At 44.1% G+C, this 13,903-nt stretch overlaps 1 protein-coding gene across 1 annotated transcript; it reads right to left on the bottom strand.

The window, feature by feature from the left end:
* Positions 1-311: 311 nt before the first annotated feature.
* KAT7 (lysine acetyltransferase 7) lies at positions 312-13,854 on the bottom strand. Its single transcript, XM_075036371.1, has 15 exons — positions 13,603-13,854; positions 11,901-12,048; positions 10,398-10,574; positions 9,968-10,207; positions 9,313-9,395; positions 8,976-9,065; positions 8,123-8,221; positions 7,843-7,953; positions 6,799-6,990; positions 6,506-6,595; positions 5,445-5,585; positions 4,155-4,248; positions 3,819-3,965; positions 2,820-2,926; positions 312-2,135 (listed from the first exon to the last, which is right to left on the bottom strand). The coding sequence occupies exons 1-15, from the start codon at positions 13,615-13,617 to the stop codon at positions 2,034-2,036; spliced, it is 1,836 nt and encodes a 611-aa protein (XP_074892472.1). The 5' UTR covers positions 13,618-13,854; the 3' UTR covers positions 312-2,033.
* Between the last annotated feature and the right edge of the window lie 49 nt (positions 13,855-13,903).

Below are 13,903 nucleotides of genomic sequence, written 5' to 3' on the forward strand. Positions count from 1 at the left end.
TTCCTTCTTCAGTGAACTTCAGGTTGACAGTTGCTATCCCAGTTTTGCATGACATACTTAAGTTGCCAGTATCTGGCAACATCCACATATTCCTCATGGAAGCCTCCTGTGCACAGTAAGCTCTAGAGTGAATACACAATACAGGCTATTTCCAAAAGGTTCAACCTAAAGGCTGCTCTAGTAACAATCCTTAATACACCAGGCACAAAGATGGGTTCAGAATTAGTCCCCTACAACATAAAGCAGCAGCTTCACTTAACTGGAGATGCTGAATAGCATCTGACTGAAAAAAATAAAAAGAAGGCATAAACTTGAGCAGAGAACATGCTTTATTGAGAAGTAGATACAAGAATAGCACATTCTACCACATCATGGGAACAGGGTTTAGCTTCTGCACAAGAATGGCCTTCTTCCCTACTCCACAAGAGATCTACTTTGTTGGATAGTTTCATGAGTATCTGTAGTTAGTTACAATACAGGAGCAAAGGGCATGAGACAGCAAAATTCAGTAATGCCCACAAGGTATACACCATGTACTGATGATCTTTTTTTCTTTTTTTTTTTTTAAGGAGGCAGAGAAAGGCAGACAACCATCAGAAGAGTAGTAGAGAACTTTTCCACATTAGGATGGGTCAGTGGTTAACAGGAAATGGCTCCCACCTACTGGTATATTGCAAGTGCTTCATTTCAGACAACATTCAGTGAGGAAGCATTGGAAGGTTTAAATGAAATCGGCACTATGTGATGCTGCCATCATCTACCCCAAGATTGTCCCCCCTTTTAATTACACTGGAGCCATATAGGAAACTTGTGGCACAAGGACAGTGGTTATACTTGAAAGCCATTGTACAATAGTTTCTTCCGGTGGTGCTGATGGGAGAGAGGAAGTAAAAGCTTTTTTGTTTTACGAAGACAAACAAGAATGCACTGTCAGAGAAGCAAACCACCCACACAGCTAACTGGAGCTGCCACTGATGCACAGAACGTACACTGTAGGCAATCCAACAACTGACGATATTTGCATTGTAGAGTTTCTGTGGCTGTTTGGACAAGGCTAGCAAAAATCTGTGTAAAGTTTTTATTTCTTCAGTCTAGAGGAAAAAAATCCTCTCCAATACAGAGAGACCTACAATTCAAGGAAGACTGCTCTGGGAAAAAGTAACTCCAGTGAAATATACCAAACAGGCTGCTTCTGTACAAAGGAACCTACTAACTCCGAGATAAACTAGGAAAAAACAGTAACTTATAATCAAAGAGGTCTCTCCAACAGGCGTGGTACTGTAGTAGCTCCAGGAGCATATACCAAGAGCAACTCCATGAAACATCTCAGACCATGATGTTCTCACACACTTAGCCTTGACTCCTCCAGGGTAACACTAACAATCACACCACTCAGTTACAAGATATGCAAGCTTCTGACTGTACAGTATTAACTATGTGAAGACCTGCTATATTATATGGAAAACACTGCTGAAAGAGGTGGCATGTTATCTTACTAAAACTATTTGATACATGGAATGGAACAGTCCATCAGACAGGACTAGTTAAAAATGCTGAAGTCAGTGTAACTGCAGCTCGTTGGAAAACCAGACTTTGCCCAAACAAGCATTATTAGACCTTGTTCAAAAGCCACAGAAGTTTTCTCCATTACTTAGAACGCAAGGAACCTGAAGGAAGAAACAACCAGATTATAGGACACAACACAACCTCATTGGAATAAGAACATGAGGGTAAGACCAGTGACTGGACAGGTACAGTACCAGATATCAGAACTCCTTGGGCCAGTGCTGCTAGGAGCTTCGTTTGGGTCCTATACAGATCCAATCCTTGCAACCTCATTGAGGCCGAAACATAAAGTTCCTCAGAACTAGTGTCTGTGGTGTGCACAAAAGATCTGGGCCAGAACAGTACCAAGGGGAACTGATCTTTTGGGAGGGTACTGTACCAGCCAATCACAACAGCAACAGATACAACAGAGATCCCTAGGGTACTTCCTACTGCTGGGGTTCACTGGCTTCAGGAGTGATAGACAGTTAAGTTCCCTTAGGAGGGGTCCATTTCAAACAGCTGGGATCCATTATCTTATTGCTGTTGGATCTTTTTGCCTCTTTGGCTATCCATTCATCAATCAGATCCTAAGGAAAAGAGCATGAAAGGGCAGGTTAAAACAAATGATCCATGATGGAGAATTATCCATGGTACACCACCACACATCTAAGTCCACAAATCTGTAGATGACTAGCCTACTAACTGCTTAGCGTGACAAAAATACCATTTCCTCCACAGTGCTTTCTAGAAGCCATTCCAATTACACTGATAAAGCTACTTTTAGCTACAAAGTGAAGTCTTCTCAGGGAGGGGAAAACAAAAGAGAGAATCTGTCACATTTGGGGATTTATAAACCACTTGTCTTATACCTAATGAGGGTACACAGGACTCATTTGGTATTCCATTAAGTTCACTTCTATGTCATCCATTTGCCCAATAAAGGGCAGGCGTGATGAGGACCATGATGGCAATGTTGATCCATTGCTTCCCTAAAAAGCCACTTACAGTGAGCAACGTTATTCCACACATCAGAAGAGGAAGGTCAATACAGCATATTTCTACACTACTGAAGAATCAGGTTGGATGCCCATGTCGTATTTTATCAGTTACGACATTTGAAAATTACAGCACTCCCCCACTAGAATGAAAAGGCTGGAAAAGCCAGCACAATGCAAAAGAAATACTGATTTCAGCAAGTTCATATGAAGTTCATATGAATCTAACAGCTAAATATAAGGAAACAATACAGAAATAGCCACCACAAATCTTACCTGTCTTTTTAGGACCAGGTGTTTTCCCTTCCAGTACTTGAGCATCTGAAGCGCCTGCAACGTGCTAACAATGTCGACAGGATTTACTGCAGTCTCCTGGCTGATTTCTGCAAACCAGTATCAGTTTATGTTAGAATAGAAACAAATTCCTCCGCAACAGCCTATAACTGTTAGTTTTCAACTACAAGTTTTATGCAACTCCTTTTGAAGTGATATACACAAAATGCCTTGCACATACAAAGGAGGTACATGCAGTATTACTGCTGCTGCTGGACTTGTACCCTTTGACCACCCTGGTTATCTGTAGCACTGCTATACAACATGCCTTTGTTTATTTCACTCTTGAGGACTGACTGACTGCAAATAGCTTGAAGAGCCACAGCCTATGGATGCAAGCCATGCAGAGCTGTATAGAAACAGCCCAGCTCACCCAAAAACTGAAAGCCAGCCTAGACATCACAGTGATTTAGTGATATTGATTTTAGGATCCAAGTTAGTAAGGTGTAATCCTCTGAAAGAAGGTGTAGTCACTTCTTCAGAACTACCTTGATATCTCTATGAAACGCTGCATACTCCTAGGTGCCATAAACTTAAAAATGCTATTAAAAGAAGTCCAAACAGTCTTAGTATTTTTCCAAAGCATTTGAAAGCCTCTCAGGGGAGCCATTCTTCTTTTTAAAATTAACATTCTTATCTACAGATGGATAAAGTAAGAACTTAAAGATGCTGCATCTTTTTTAAAAATGTATTTTTTAAAAGAAGCAGCCAGCACATACTTTCAAAACTCTGCAAGCTGGCTTATTGTCCTTCAATGGTGGCAGGACTGGAAAGGAACCGTACCGAACTACAGGAATATTCCACTAATTGTGCTGCTACACAAACACTTATATGAATGAGTCAAGCATGACCTGCCTCATATTTGAGGAAAATGAGTGAGTGAGATGCATAGGTATATTTCTGAACCACTTCACTACAAGCTTATTTAGCTTAAAAACATACCTTTTATAGAGATCTCTTTTCCTTGGAAATTATGCAGGTAACGAAGGAGAACTTCCTTCCAGTAACTACGGTAGCTGATGAGGCCTAAATCAGACAGAGGGCGTTCCGGAGAGCCAACTTTCTCTTCTACTTTAGAAAGCAAATAGCCTGTAAAGGAAAGAAAACCTAGTTATCCTTCCTAAACTACTCTCTCCTGACTTTCAGCCTCTTTACCACATGCAGCAATCAGTTACAATGAAAACTGCTCAACCACCACCATAGGTACGTTAGATTTCTTGGTGAAATTGTCACGTTGGACAGGATATGCTTCCAGAATTTCTCTCTTTCTCTACTTACTGAAGTCAATGAGCATTTTGCCGTAACCTTGCCTCATATATTGAGGCATTGTCAGGATACAAGAAACATTATAGTTGAGAAAAGAGTTCTTCTCCTAAAAACAAGAACAGAGAGGATAGATTAACAGGTCTAGATCTGTACAAACAGTGGGTATATCATAATCCCAACAGACTGAACAAGCCTGTGCAACTGATACAAGGTGAAAGGAGCAACAGCAGAAAAACCTGCCTAACAACAAGTAACACGATCATCCTTCAGCTACCAACCTGGCTTAGTGTCTTACTTTATTAGCCATTAAATTGGGTGTTTGGTGCACAATTTTAAGCCTAGGATGGCTGGCCATGGAGTTGTACCCAAGAAGGAGTCAGTAACACTCTCACTACCACCTCTGTCATCTACCAGGTTTATGTTGCTTTCTTTTTGCATGTAACAGCAGCATTATAAGCACATGGTGTATATTGAAATGTTCAAAGAAGAGACTCAGACACACTCAGATCAATGCAGATTTTTCTTCAGAGCATTTTTTTTTAGATATTTATTCAGTTTTAATTCAGGTGATTTAAGGAATATAATTCCCTGCACTTTATTTGGGAGAGTATTCTCCTACCTATAGAATTTCACTGACTGAAATATCGAAACTGATAAGGCATTGCATGATATCACCATGTCCAGAAGGGTAATCACTTTTTCTGTATTGAAGTAAGAACAGCCAGGAAATGTATTTCACCAATGTGCAGCAGAGATTAAACAAACAGATTGGCTATTTTTTAGGTAGGCAACATGTCTGAGCAAACAGTTAAGAAAACTGGCTCCTACTCTAAGCCTGGCCAGTGACTTACTTGTGGGATCTGCTTAAGTTACTTGAGTTATGTCTCAGCTTCTCCACCTAAGAATTTTTATTCTTTCAAGTACTTTATTAAAAAAACAACAAAAACACATGGTGACTAATACTTATTTTAATGTATTTTTCTCTACATTTCTTTACATTTTCTTTATAATTACTTTTGCCTACATTTTAGACACCACTATGCTTCGTAGCAACAATAGTTCATTTGAACTGATTTGGTTTTTGCTAGTAATGGGGAAAGATGCTACAGCAAAGCACCTGCAAATCCTGCAGCAAACAGCAAGAACAATTCATGCAGATCAGGTTTGAAACTTTATCTACTCCTAAAAGCAACAAATCCTGAGACTGCAAAAACTCATGACAGGAGATTCAGTACTGATAACTGGTGTCCTAAATGTCATTCTAGCAAGGTAATAATGTGTATGTATGTATTTTCAACTAACCTTGGAGAAATATCCTATCAGGTGACAGCCAGTGTTGTCAGCTTCTGTCATGACATAGAACAGGAAGGGTTCAACATCATAATACAGTGTTTTATGGTCCAAGAAAAGTTTTGCCAGCAGACACAGGTTTTGACAGTAGATCTAGAAGCAAAAGGAGAATAGGATACACCTGTTTATTACAGTGGAACATCCCAAGAGTAGACAAAACCAGGCATACGTGGGAAATGACAAGAAAATTCTGAATCATCTGAGAAATGACATACAGTCTTTCAAACAGAGCAGTTGGGCCAGGAAACAATTCCATTTGTGATGAAACTTGATAAGCCTAGCTTCCTAAGGGTGGGAACCGATGTTTGCGATATCAATCTCTGAATGCCCAAAACATCACATCCTCAGTGAAGGGGAGCAGAAGGTTGGATCTCTGCATGCTTGCACTGTATTGTATTAATCTCGTGCCCCAAGGTTATCTCTGGTAACTAGAAAAGACTCCTCCCAACTTCCGGCAGTGCAGAATTTAGCTTTTGAATTTGTTTTTTTTTGTTCTTTCCTCTGAAGCTTTCAAGATCAGACACAACTAGAGACAGGGCACAAACATGGTGCTACTACCCAGCCCTGAATCTGCAGTTGCGGATTCACGTTCTACCCTTCAATTCAGGGTTAAGGAGGTCACCCTCAATAACACTGGGCTGCTTCCCACTTTGACACAAATTTGACTGAGTGTTCACAGTGAATGGGAGATGGGCAGTAGCAAGCTACTGAGGCCAAGCACAGAAATCTCCCCGTTTTCAGAAACAGATCTTGACACACATCTCCAAGCACAGTGTGAGACAACAGATGGAACTGCTGGAGCACAACAGGACTGAGGAATAACCATAACAAAAATGCAAACAAAACTACTGCCAGAATTGCAAGAATGGACAGATCAGACTCTAGTAGCCTTTCTGCAATTAGAGGGAGAAAGAGCCATCTGCATCCTGTATCTCTACTGGAAAAGCAGTGCCTGGCACATTTGAAAGATAGACTCCACACTCAAGACTGGCCTAATGATCACAGTTAGTTACCTTGTTCTTTTTCCCATCCACTTCAAACACGGAAATGGAGCCTTTGCGGTAGATTTCATCACCCGGTGGATGTTTCCAAACACATTTCGCCTATGACAGGAAAACAAAGTTAGGGTGACACTACTATTTTAAGGGTGGAAAAGGTTACACAACAGCTACTGGATATACCAGGAAACATGCAGTCGTCTCACCTCCTAAAGCAAGCAACTGAGCTAACAACAGTAAAGTTTTAAAACATTTACATGCCAAAATCAGATTTAAAACTCAGGAATCAGCTCTGCCCTAGCCCTTACCATGTGTCTGCGCAGTATTGTCTGGCTCTTCATATATTTGAGACAGAACTCACACATGTAGAGACGTCCCAGACGAGCATACTCCTCTGGGTAGGGAGAATGATACCAGGTATCCAGCTCATAACGGCCAAAAGCGATTGTTTTAATCATATTGCTGCCTTCTGTGATCTGGCCCTGGAGCCGCAACTTTTCCTACAAATGAAAAAGTATGGATGATTATTTTTTAAAAAATTAAAAAGTAGGTAGAGAGGAAGAGGGCTCTATTTATTTCCCTCAAGGAAATAATTTACTTCAAGTCTTCTAAATTCATCTTTCAGTGTGACCATGCCTAATGACCCCTCCCACAGACCTCTCCTCAGTCTGAGCCCCGTCCACAAGCAGTACAGTTATTGACTGTTCCTTTCATCAGGAAATGTCTTGTGAATCTGTACTTAGCAGCGTGCTAACACTAGGATCATACTCTTTCTGTCACGAAAGCCATGTAAGCTCCTTGCCACTTCATGATGCTTTCCTAATCTTTAGGAAGAGGGCACAGCCTAATGCTCTGCCTTAGATATCCCAGATGCAGTTGTCACTGGTAAGCATCATGTATCTTTTGGTTTATCTCTGGAGATGGAAGGTAGCTTTGGAAAGCACCTACAGAAGCCTCAAGCAATACAAGGTTTTGAACTCCACTCCACAGTCACCAGCTACTGTCAAGATGGCTTTTGTCTTTTGTTATCATCACTCCTTAGCCATTCTTTCAGCAGGTGAAGCTGTCCATTCTTTCACTGAAAACAAATACCTATTAAATGCAACCGTTACTAATTATTCCTCTTGCAGGCACTGCAGCATTCATGACTGCAAATGCTTAGCTCCAGCTGTACTTCCAGCAAACCCTCTGAACGACTGGCACTTAAACATTATCCCTAGTGTAATGCTGCTGACTTGGCTGGGCTGTAGCTGCTCTTCTTACGAACTCTGATTCTATCTGTACAAGCACAACAAAACCCAGAAAGCATTCACGTTTCTAACAAAGTCATTTGCTTGAGTTAGAAGTCTCACCAGGTCCTCAGATGCCCGTGCTTGTGCTCTTCGGAAAAGCTCGAGGTCATACTCACTCGTCAGGTTTTCAAGTAGAGGTTCCCTAGTATTGCCATAGGTTTGTCTGTGCTCCTAGAATAATAAAATAATAGGAGGTTTTGCTGCCATGCCGCCACTAAACTGTTGGATCTTGCAGCTTTTTTAGCTGAGAATGTTGCAGAATGACTGGGAAAGCCAAACTTCCTCTTGGTGGCCTCACTGCAGACAGCAGGGAATGAAAGAATAAAGTTATTGCTTTTACCATATATTTTTCTTTTTGCTCCTTGCTTAGTCCTGAGTTCCTCTTCTTCCTGAGCTCAGCTACTTTCTCTTTGTATCGCAGCTGTCTCTCTGTTGGTGCCTGAAAGAAACCAGAGGTGGAAACCTTCACTAGGCTTCATCCACTTCAAACATTTTTCTTCACCTTCCCACCCTAAAGGACCTCTGTCCTGGCTTTCATTTTATGAGGTTTGCTGCCTCTGAACCAAATCCTGTGCTAATAAGAGGGCACTGCAGGTACAACACAGGTATGTAAAATAGGAAATTTTTCTTCCTACCGCAGCTTGCCTTTGCCAATGCACCTCAGTCCCACAAGACAGGGTGCGCTCCTTATGCACTGCTTAATCATGGGGAAAAGCTCAGAGCTGACTCATTAAGTCATCTTGACTCAAGTCCAAGACTCATGAACTGAAAAATGTAATTCCCCTGGTGTTATTCTTTTCTATTTAGTCAGACTAAAATTGTAGTTTACAGTTCTGCAGGAATTCTCTTCTCCTAGACATCAAAGCACATAAAAAAGATCATCCTGAGAACAGCTCCAGCCTCCTTTGTAATATTACTGGCCAATGCCACTTCTCTGCTCTCAATAGCTGCTCCAGTCTCTCATTCAAGGGATTGCCCTTGAATTGCCCTTGCTGAAACAAATTGCCCTTGATTACAATGAATTGCCCTTCCTGAAACAAACTGGAGATGACAAGTGGGGAGCATCAGGACTCAGCACAATAGCTTATCTGAGAAGTGAAAAAGGGAGATCAAGTTAAAATCATTGTCACTGGAAACCACAAGCTGAGGTTCTTCCACTTTTAACTGAGTAGTCATATGTGCAGATGGCCTACCTGGTGTCTGGTGGCATGCCTGTTGTTGTCATCCTGCCGATGGGCCAGCATTCTCTCCTCAATCTGCTTATCCCGGCTCTGTGCTCGCACCTGAAAGCCAAAACTCACCTGTCAATGCTGCAGCAAACTACTATCAAAGCCTTCATCTTTTCCTTTCCTCATTTAGATGAATTTTCTGAACCAAAATTCACAGATGATTTGACACACAAATGCTGCTGTCTTACAGCTAAAGACATCAGCTGAAACATGTTAACTCATATTTTCTGTTCACAAATGACAGGTCTTGGCATTTTGTTCCAAAAAAACATAAGGAAGATAAAACAGAAAACTCATTTACCTTGCACTCATCTGCTGAGAGATTATGATATAGTGGGCATCCTGATATGGAGAAGTGTCGCTCATGTTTTCCAGTTAGGTGTCCTGCAAAGGATCAGAAAAAAAAACCCAGAACTTTTAACATATGATCATAAAGAGATTTAATAAGCATCCCAGATGGGCAGATCCCTCATATGAGCTTCTCAAGGAGCATGCTCAGTTTATTACCAGTGTGACAGAAGGAGCACACTTCATGGTTCATGACACAAGCTTTAAGAACAAAGGTGGAAAATCTTTTTCACACTAACTCAGAAGCTGCACTCCATGCAAGCAGCCAGGTATACTAGAGGTCTGCAATAATTCGTTTCTGAAAACCTGCTTCTGGCAGACACCAGTACCCTACCTGCAAGACTCTGCATTTTCCTCCCACACCTGTGCTCATACTCCTAATTTGTTCTTTACCCTATCATCCCCCAATCACTCCTAGCCAGAAAACACCTCCAGGAAAAATATACCTGCAGATATGCTTCATATCCCTTCTCTATACCCACTTCTCAGTAATACTTGTGATCCTAATTAAGTGCATATTGTTAGGATGTATAACTCAACTGAGCGGGACTTTGAATATCACAGCAGGAAGGCAAAAACCAACAGATTAATCCTGGAGCTGAAATTACCTAAAGAGTTACAACCAGGAGTGGGACATTTCATGTTGAAATTGTAGCTTTCATGGAAGCGGCGGCGCTTAGGGCGGTGAGACAGGTCACTTCCAGAATCCTTCATGGACATGTCCTTGGCAATGCTCTCATCATGGGATACATTTGGACTGGAGATATCAATATCAGACTCTGAGGAAGGGGCATTCCCGGTGGGGGTACGAGGTGGAGACTCATCGTGATCCGCTGCATTTTTAGTGTCTGAATAAGGATCAAGATGTTACAAATTTGCCTGAAAGAAAGCTTTCAAAAAAATATGTAAAGCAACTCCGGACAGCTGTCTCAAACCCTCTATCCTCAGGATATTATACTGTGCCCTCAGAGAATGGAGTCGCATACTCTTTCCAACAGCATTCTGCAAACTTTCAACACCTCACTGTGCCTTACATACCTCTATCAGAAAAGTCAACCACTTGCTCAGTCTCTGATCCAGATGAACGAGTCTGCCGGAGTGGGTATTTCTTTGGAGTCACAGGAGTAGGCTGCTGTTGGCTGCGGGTTACCCTCCTCGTAGAATAGACAGGCTCTTCTGCTCCAAACGATGGCGGATTACGAACTGGGCTGGAATCTAATTCCACAGAAACACCATAATTACACCCACAATAACTACTCTTAAGTCAGAGACTTGCCTCGCACGTGCTCTGAAGTCTGTAATACCAACATCTGATAGCTGGGTATCAACACAGAGTTCTGTCTTACCCCTCACCACCGCACATCATCACAAAGATATGCTCTGTTCTTCCAAGCTTAAATCTTTTTTAAGATTTAAAAAACCACCACCACTGAGGAATCTGGAATTAGATCAGCTTTCTCTGGACTAAATTACTTAATTAACAAGTAATTACAAACCAGATGCCATTTGGAAAGCTAAAGCACTTTTAGTTTAGCTAAGAACTATCAGTGTTTAGATAACCCTTGGGAATAGCAAGACTGCTTCTGGTGTGGAGCTATGTTTGGGACCCTGTGTGTGGTTTTCTGATCCTACGCTGCTCATAAGATTATAAAATAATTATTTTGCATGAAAATAATGCTTTCATAACCCAGGAATATCACAGGCCTCCCATACACATCCAAACCACCTTTCCTTTTGTTTTTAAGACCTAATTACTAGATGATCATGCACGTATATTTCTTACCTGCAATAAAATTTGTCGCTAAACAGATTCTTTATCAAAGTGTACACATGGAGCAATGGAAAGAAGTTATTATCTACTGCCATTTCCTCCCCTTGATACCAGATGGCAGCTTATTAACTAACAGCCAAGAAATGACTATACTAACATGAAAAATGAGGAGGTGGACACATTCAATGTTTCCTCTTATGAACTTGATGCCAAAGTAGAAGCATACAAAATAACTGGCAATATGTTGATTACATTTATTGCAGAGTAGGGTCAGCGTCAGCAACTCATGAAAATACATCTTTCCTTGCAGTACAGAAAACCCCAAACAAACAAATAAAACAAAAACAACTTACACCCCTAAACACCCTCTCTCTAGTTTGGCTCCAGTACCAATACAACTGTCGAGATGGAAAGCAAATTTTTAGAGTTCTCAGAAAAATTAGGCAAAGCTGGTAGCAGAATCATGGTGTTTGATTCCTACTTCCTTTAACAAGAAGATAGCTTTACGTTTTGAACAGAGCATACTCGTGTTTTGACTTCCACCACCAGTGTAATCTTTAGATTATATTACCTCATTTGTGTGCTATGCACGTATAAAGACTGCTTTTTGCTGTGGTACATTAATAGCCAATGAAAAAAGTTAAATATTTTTACTTAGGTATAAACTCCACATATTTAAGCTCTAAAGGTCAAGAATATGGAGTACATTGAGCCTCTTGTTGCTTAAGAGGCTGCTTTTCTTTTCCTTGTTTAAGAAAATAAAGATTTACCTTGAGAGCTTTGACTGAGTCTGGCTGAGGAACGGGTCACACGGGCGGATCGTCGTGATGTGCCATCGCTTTCAGAGCTGTCCGTATGCTCAGGATCAGTGGAGAAATCGGAGTCTTCTGTTCCATCTGAGCTACTGCCCGCATTCCTCTGCAACACCACAGACCCAGACATTAGCACAGGAGTACTTAAACTTGCATATTGTATAGAAAAAAAAAAAGTGAGAAAATATTTGATGCTAGACAGATAAAAGTCAAGCTGACATAATGACATATGCAAACTAGTAAGTGTCAGGTGTATTACTCTGGAGAAAGTATTTTACTTTAATAAATATGCAGTGTCAGACAGTGCCTTCAATAATAAAAAGTTTCTGCAAACTGATCCACTAAGAAAGATCACAGCAGCACCCGATTTTATTTAAACCAAAAGGTAAATGAAGTTTCAAGGCTGGACAGGATATGCTGAGCTGATCGTTCTTGGTTCACCCCACCAAACCAACAGCACTCCCGCACCATCTGCCTGTTCAAAACAGCAGAAGCAGCTCAGCAGAGCACAAGGCACCACGGGAGCAGGGGCTGGAGAAAACAGATGGGCTCCAGCAACGGCCAAACTGACTCTTCACCACTCAGCAATTCAGGGCAGCGTCAGGGCTCCCTGGTGGAAGCAAGGCAGAGAAAACGAAGGCACTCGGTGAAGAGGCTAGGCCAAAAGAGGCCGCGAATGCCGTTTGTATTCACCTGTCTCGGACCACCAGAGCGGCCCCCCTGCACCACGCAGGGGACTGGGCGGCTGTCTGAGGGGAGCAGGCCTCAGGAATTGGCGGGCAGCCACCAGCCCACTGAAGATCCCTCCCCTGCCCGGTAGCCCTGCCTGGACGGCTAGGGTGTGGGGGCGTCGACAGGTCTCGGTCAGGGCGGCCGCAGGTAGCCCCGAGCGGCCGCCGGCCCTGAGGAGATGGCGACGAGGCCGAGGCAGGTGCCGGCGCCCGCCTGAGGGGAAGGGCGGGGGCAGTGGCTGCCGCCGAGGCCCCGCGCGCACGACGGCGCGAGCACGTCCCCCGCGCCGCTTTGTTTTGCACCCAGCGGAGACTCGCCGGTCCCGGCCAATCACAAGGCGAGTGGGAAGGGCCGAAAGGGAGAGCCGGCCAATGTCAGCTTGCGAGAGCGAAAGGGCGTGGCCGCCGGCCGTGAGTGACGGCAGGCGCCAGCCTATCCGTGCAAGCCTCGCTCCCACAGAAACATTAACCCGGGGAGGGGCGGGGTGGGAATGGGGGAAGGGAGAGAGGGAGAAACAAGGCACGCGCGGGGAGGTGACCGTTGGGGGGGGCGTAGATGGGCAGCGGCGGAAGCCAATCAGCGGCCAGCCCGGCAAGGCAGTCCGACCAATACGTGACCAGCTCTCCAACCGCCTGTCCAATCGGAAAAGCCAACAGGCGGACCGCGATGCAGGCGCGGGGGAAGGGAAACGGTAACCGTTGGGGGCGATGAGTGACGAGCACGACGGCCAATCAGCGCCCAGCGTTCCCGTGCGGGAGCCACTCAGGGAGCGAGCGGGGCGGGCGCTGGGGGCTGAAGGCCGCTATTTTCCCCCCGGTTTTGTGCCCGTGAGAGGTAGCGGAGGGGGTGGGGAAGGGGAAAAAAAGCCGCGACCCGAGCTCGCCGGTTCTCCCGCCGGGCGCCTCCCCGGTTCCCCGGCCGCGCTCACCTTCCTGCGCGGCATCCTCGGCGGGGGCGGGGGCAGCGAGGTTGGCTGGTCCCCGGCGCCCCCGGCCCGCGAAGCGGCCGTCGCCGCCGTGTTAGCGCTGGCGGGCTCCGTGGTGACAGCCGTGTCTCCCGTCCTGCGGCACGTCTGCTCCGGCGGCGCCAGCCCGCTCCCGCCGCCGCCAGTCCCTGTTCCCTGCTCGGTCCCTCACGCTTCCGCCGGGACACGGTCCACACCCCCCCTCCGTCACGTGACCCCCGAGCCAGCCTCACAGCCAGCGGGGGCTGCCATCTTGGATTCGGAC

The sequence above is a fragment of the Buteo buteo genome, chromosome 9 (genome assembly GCF_964188355.1).
Source record: "Buteo buteo chromosome 9, bButBut1.hap1.1, whole genome shotgun sequence".
In the NCBI taxonomy this organism is placed as follows: Eukaryota; Metazoa; Chordata; class Aves; order Accipitriformes; family Accipitridae; genus Buteo; species Buteo buteo.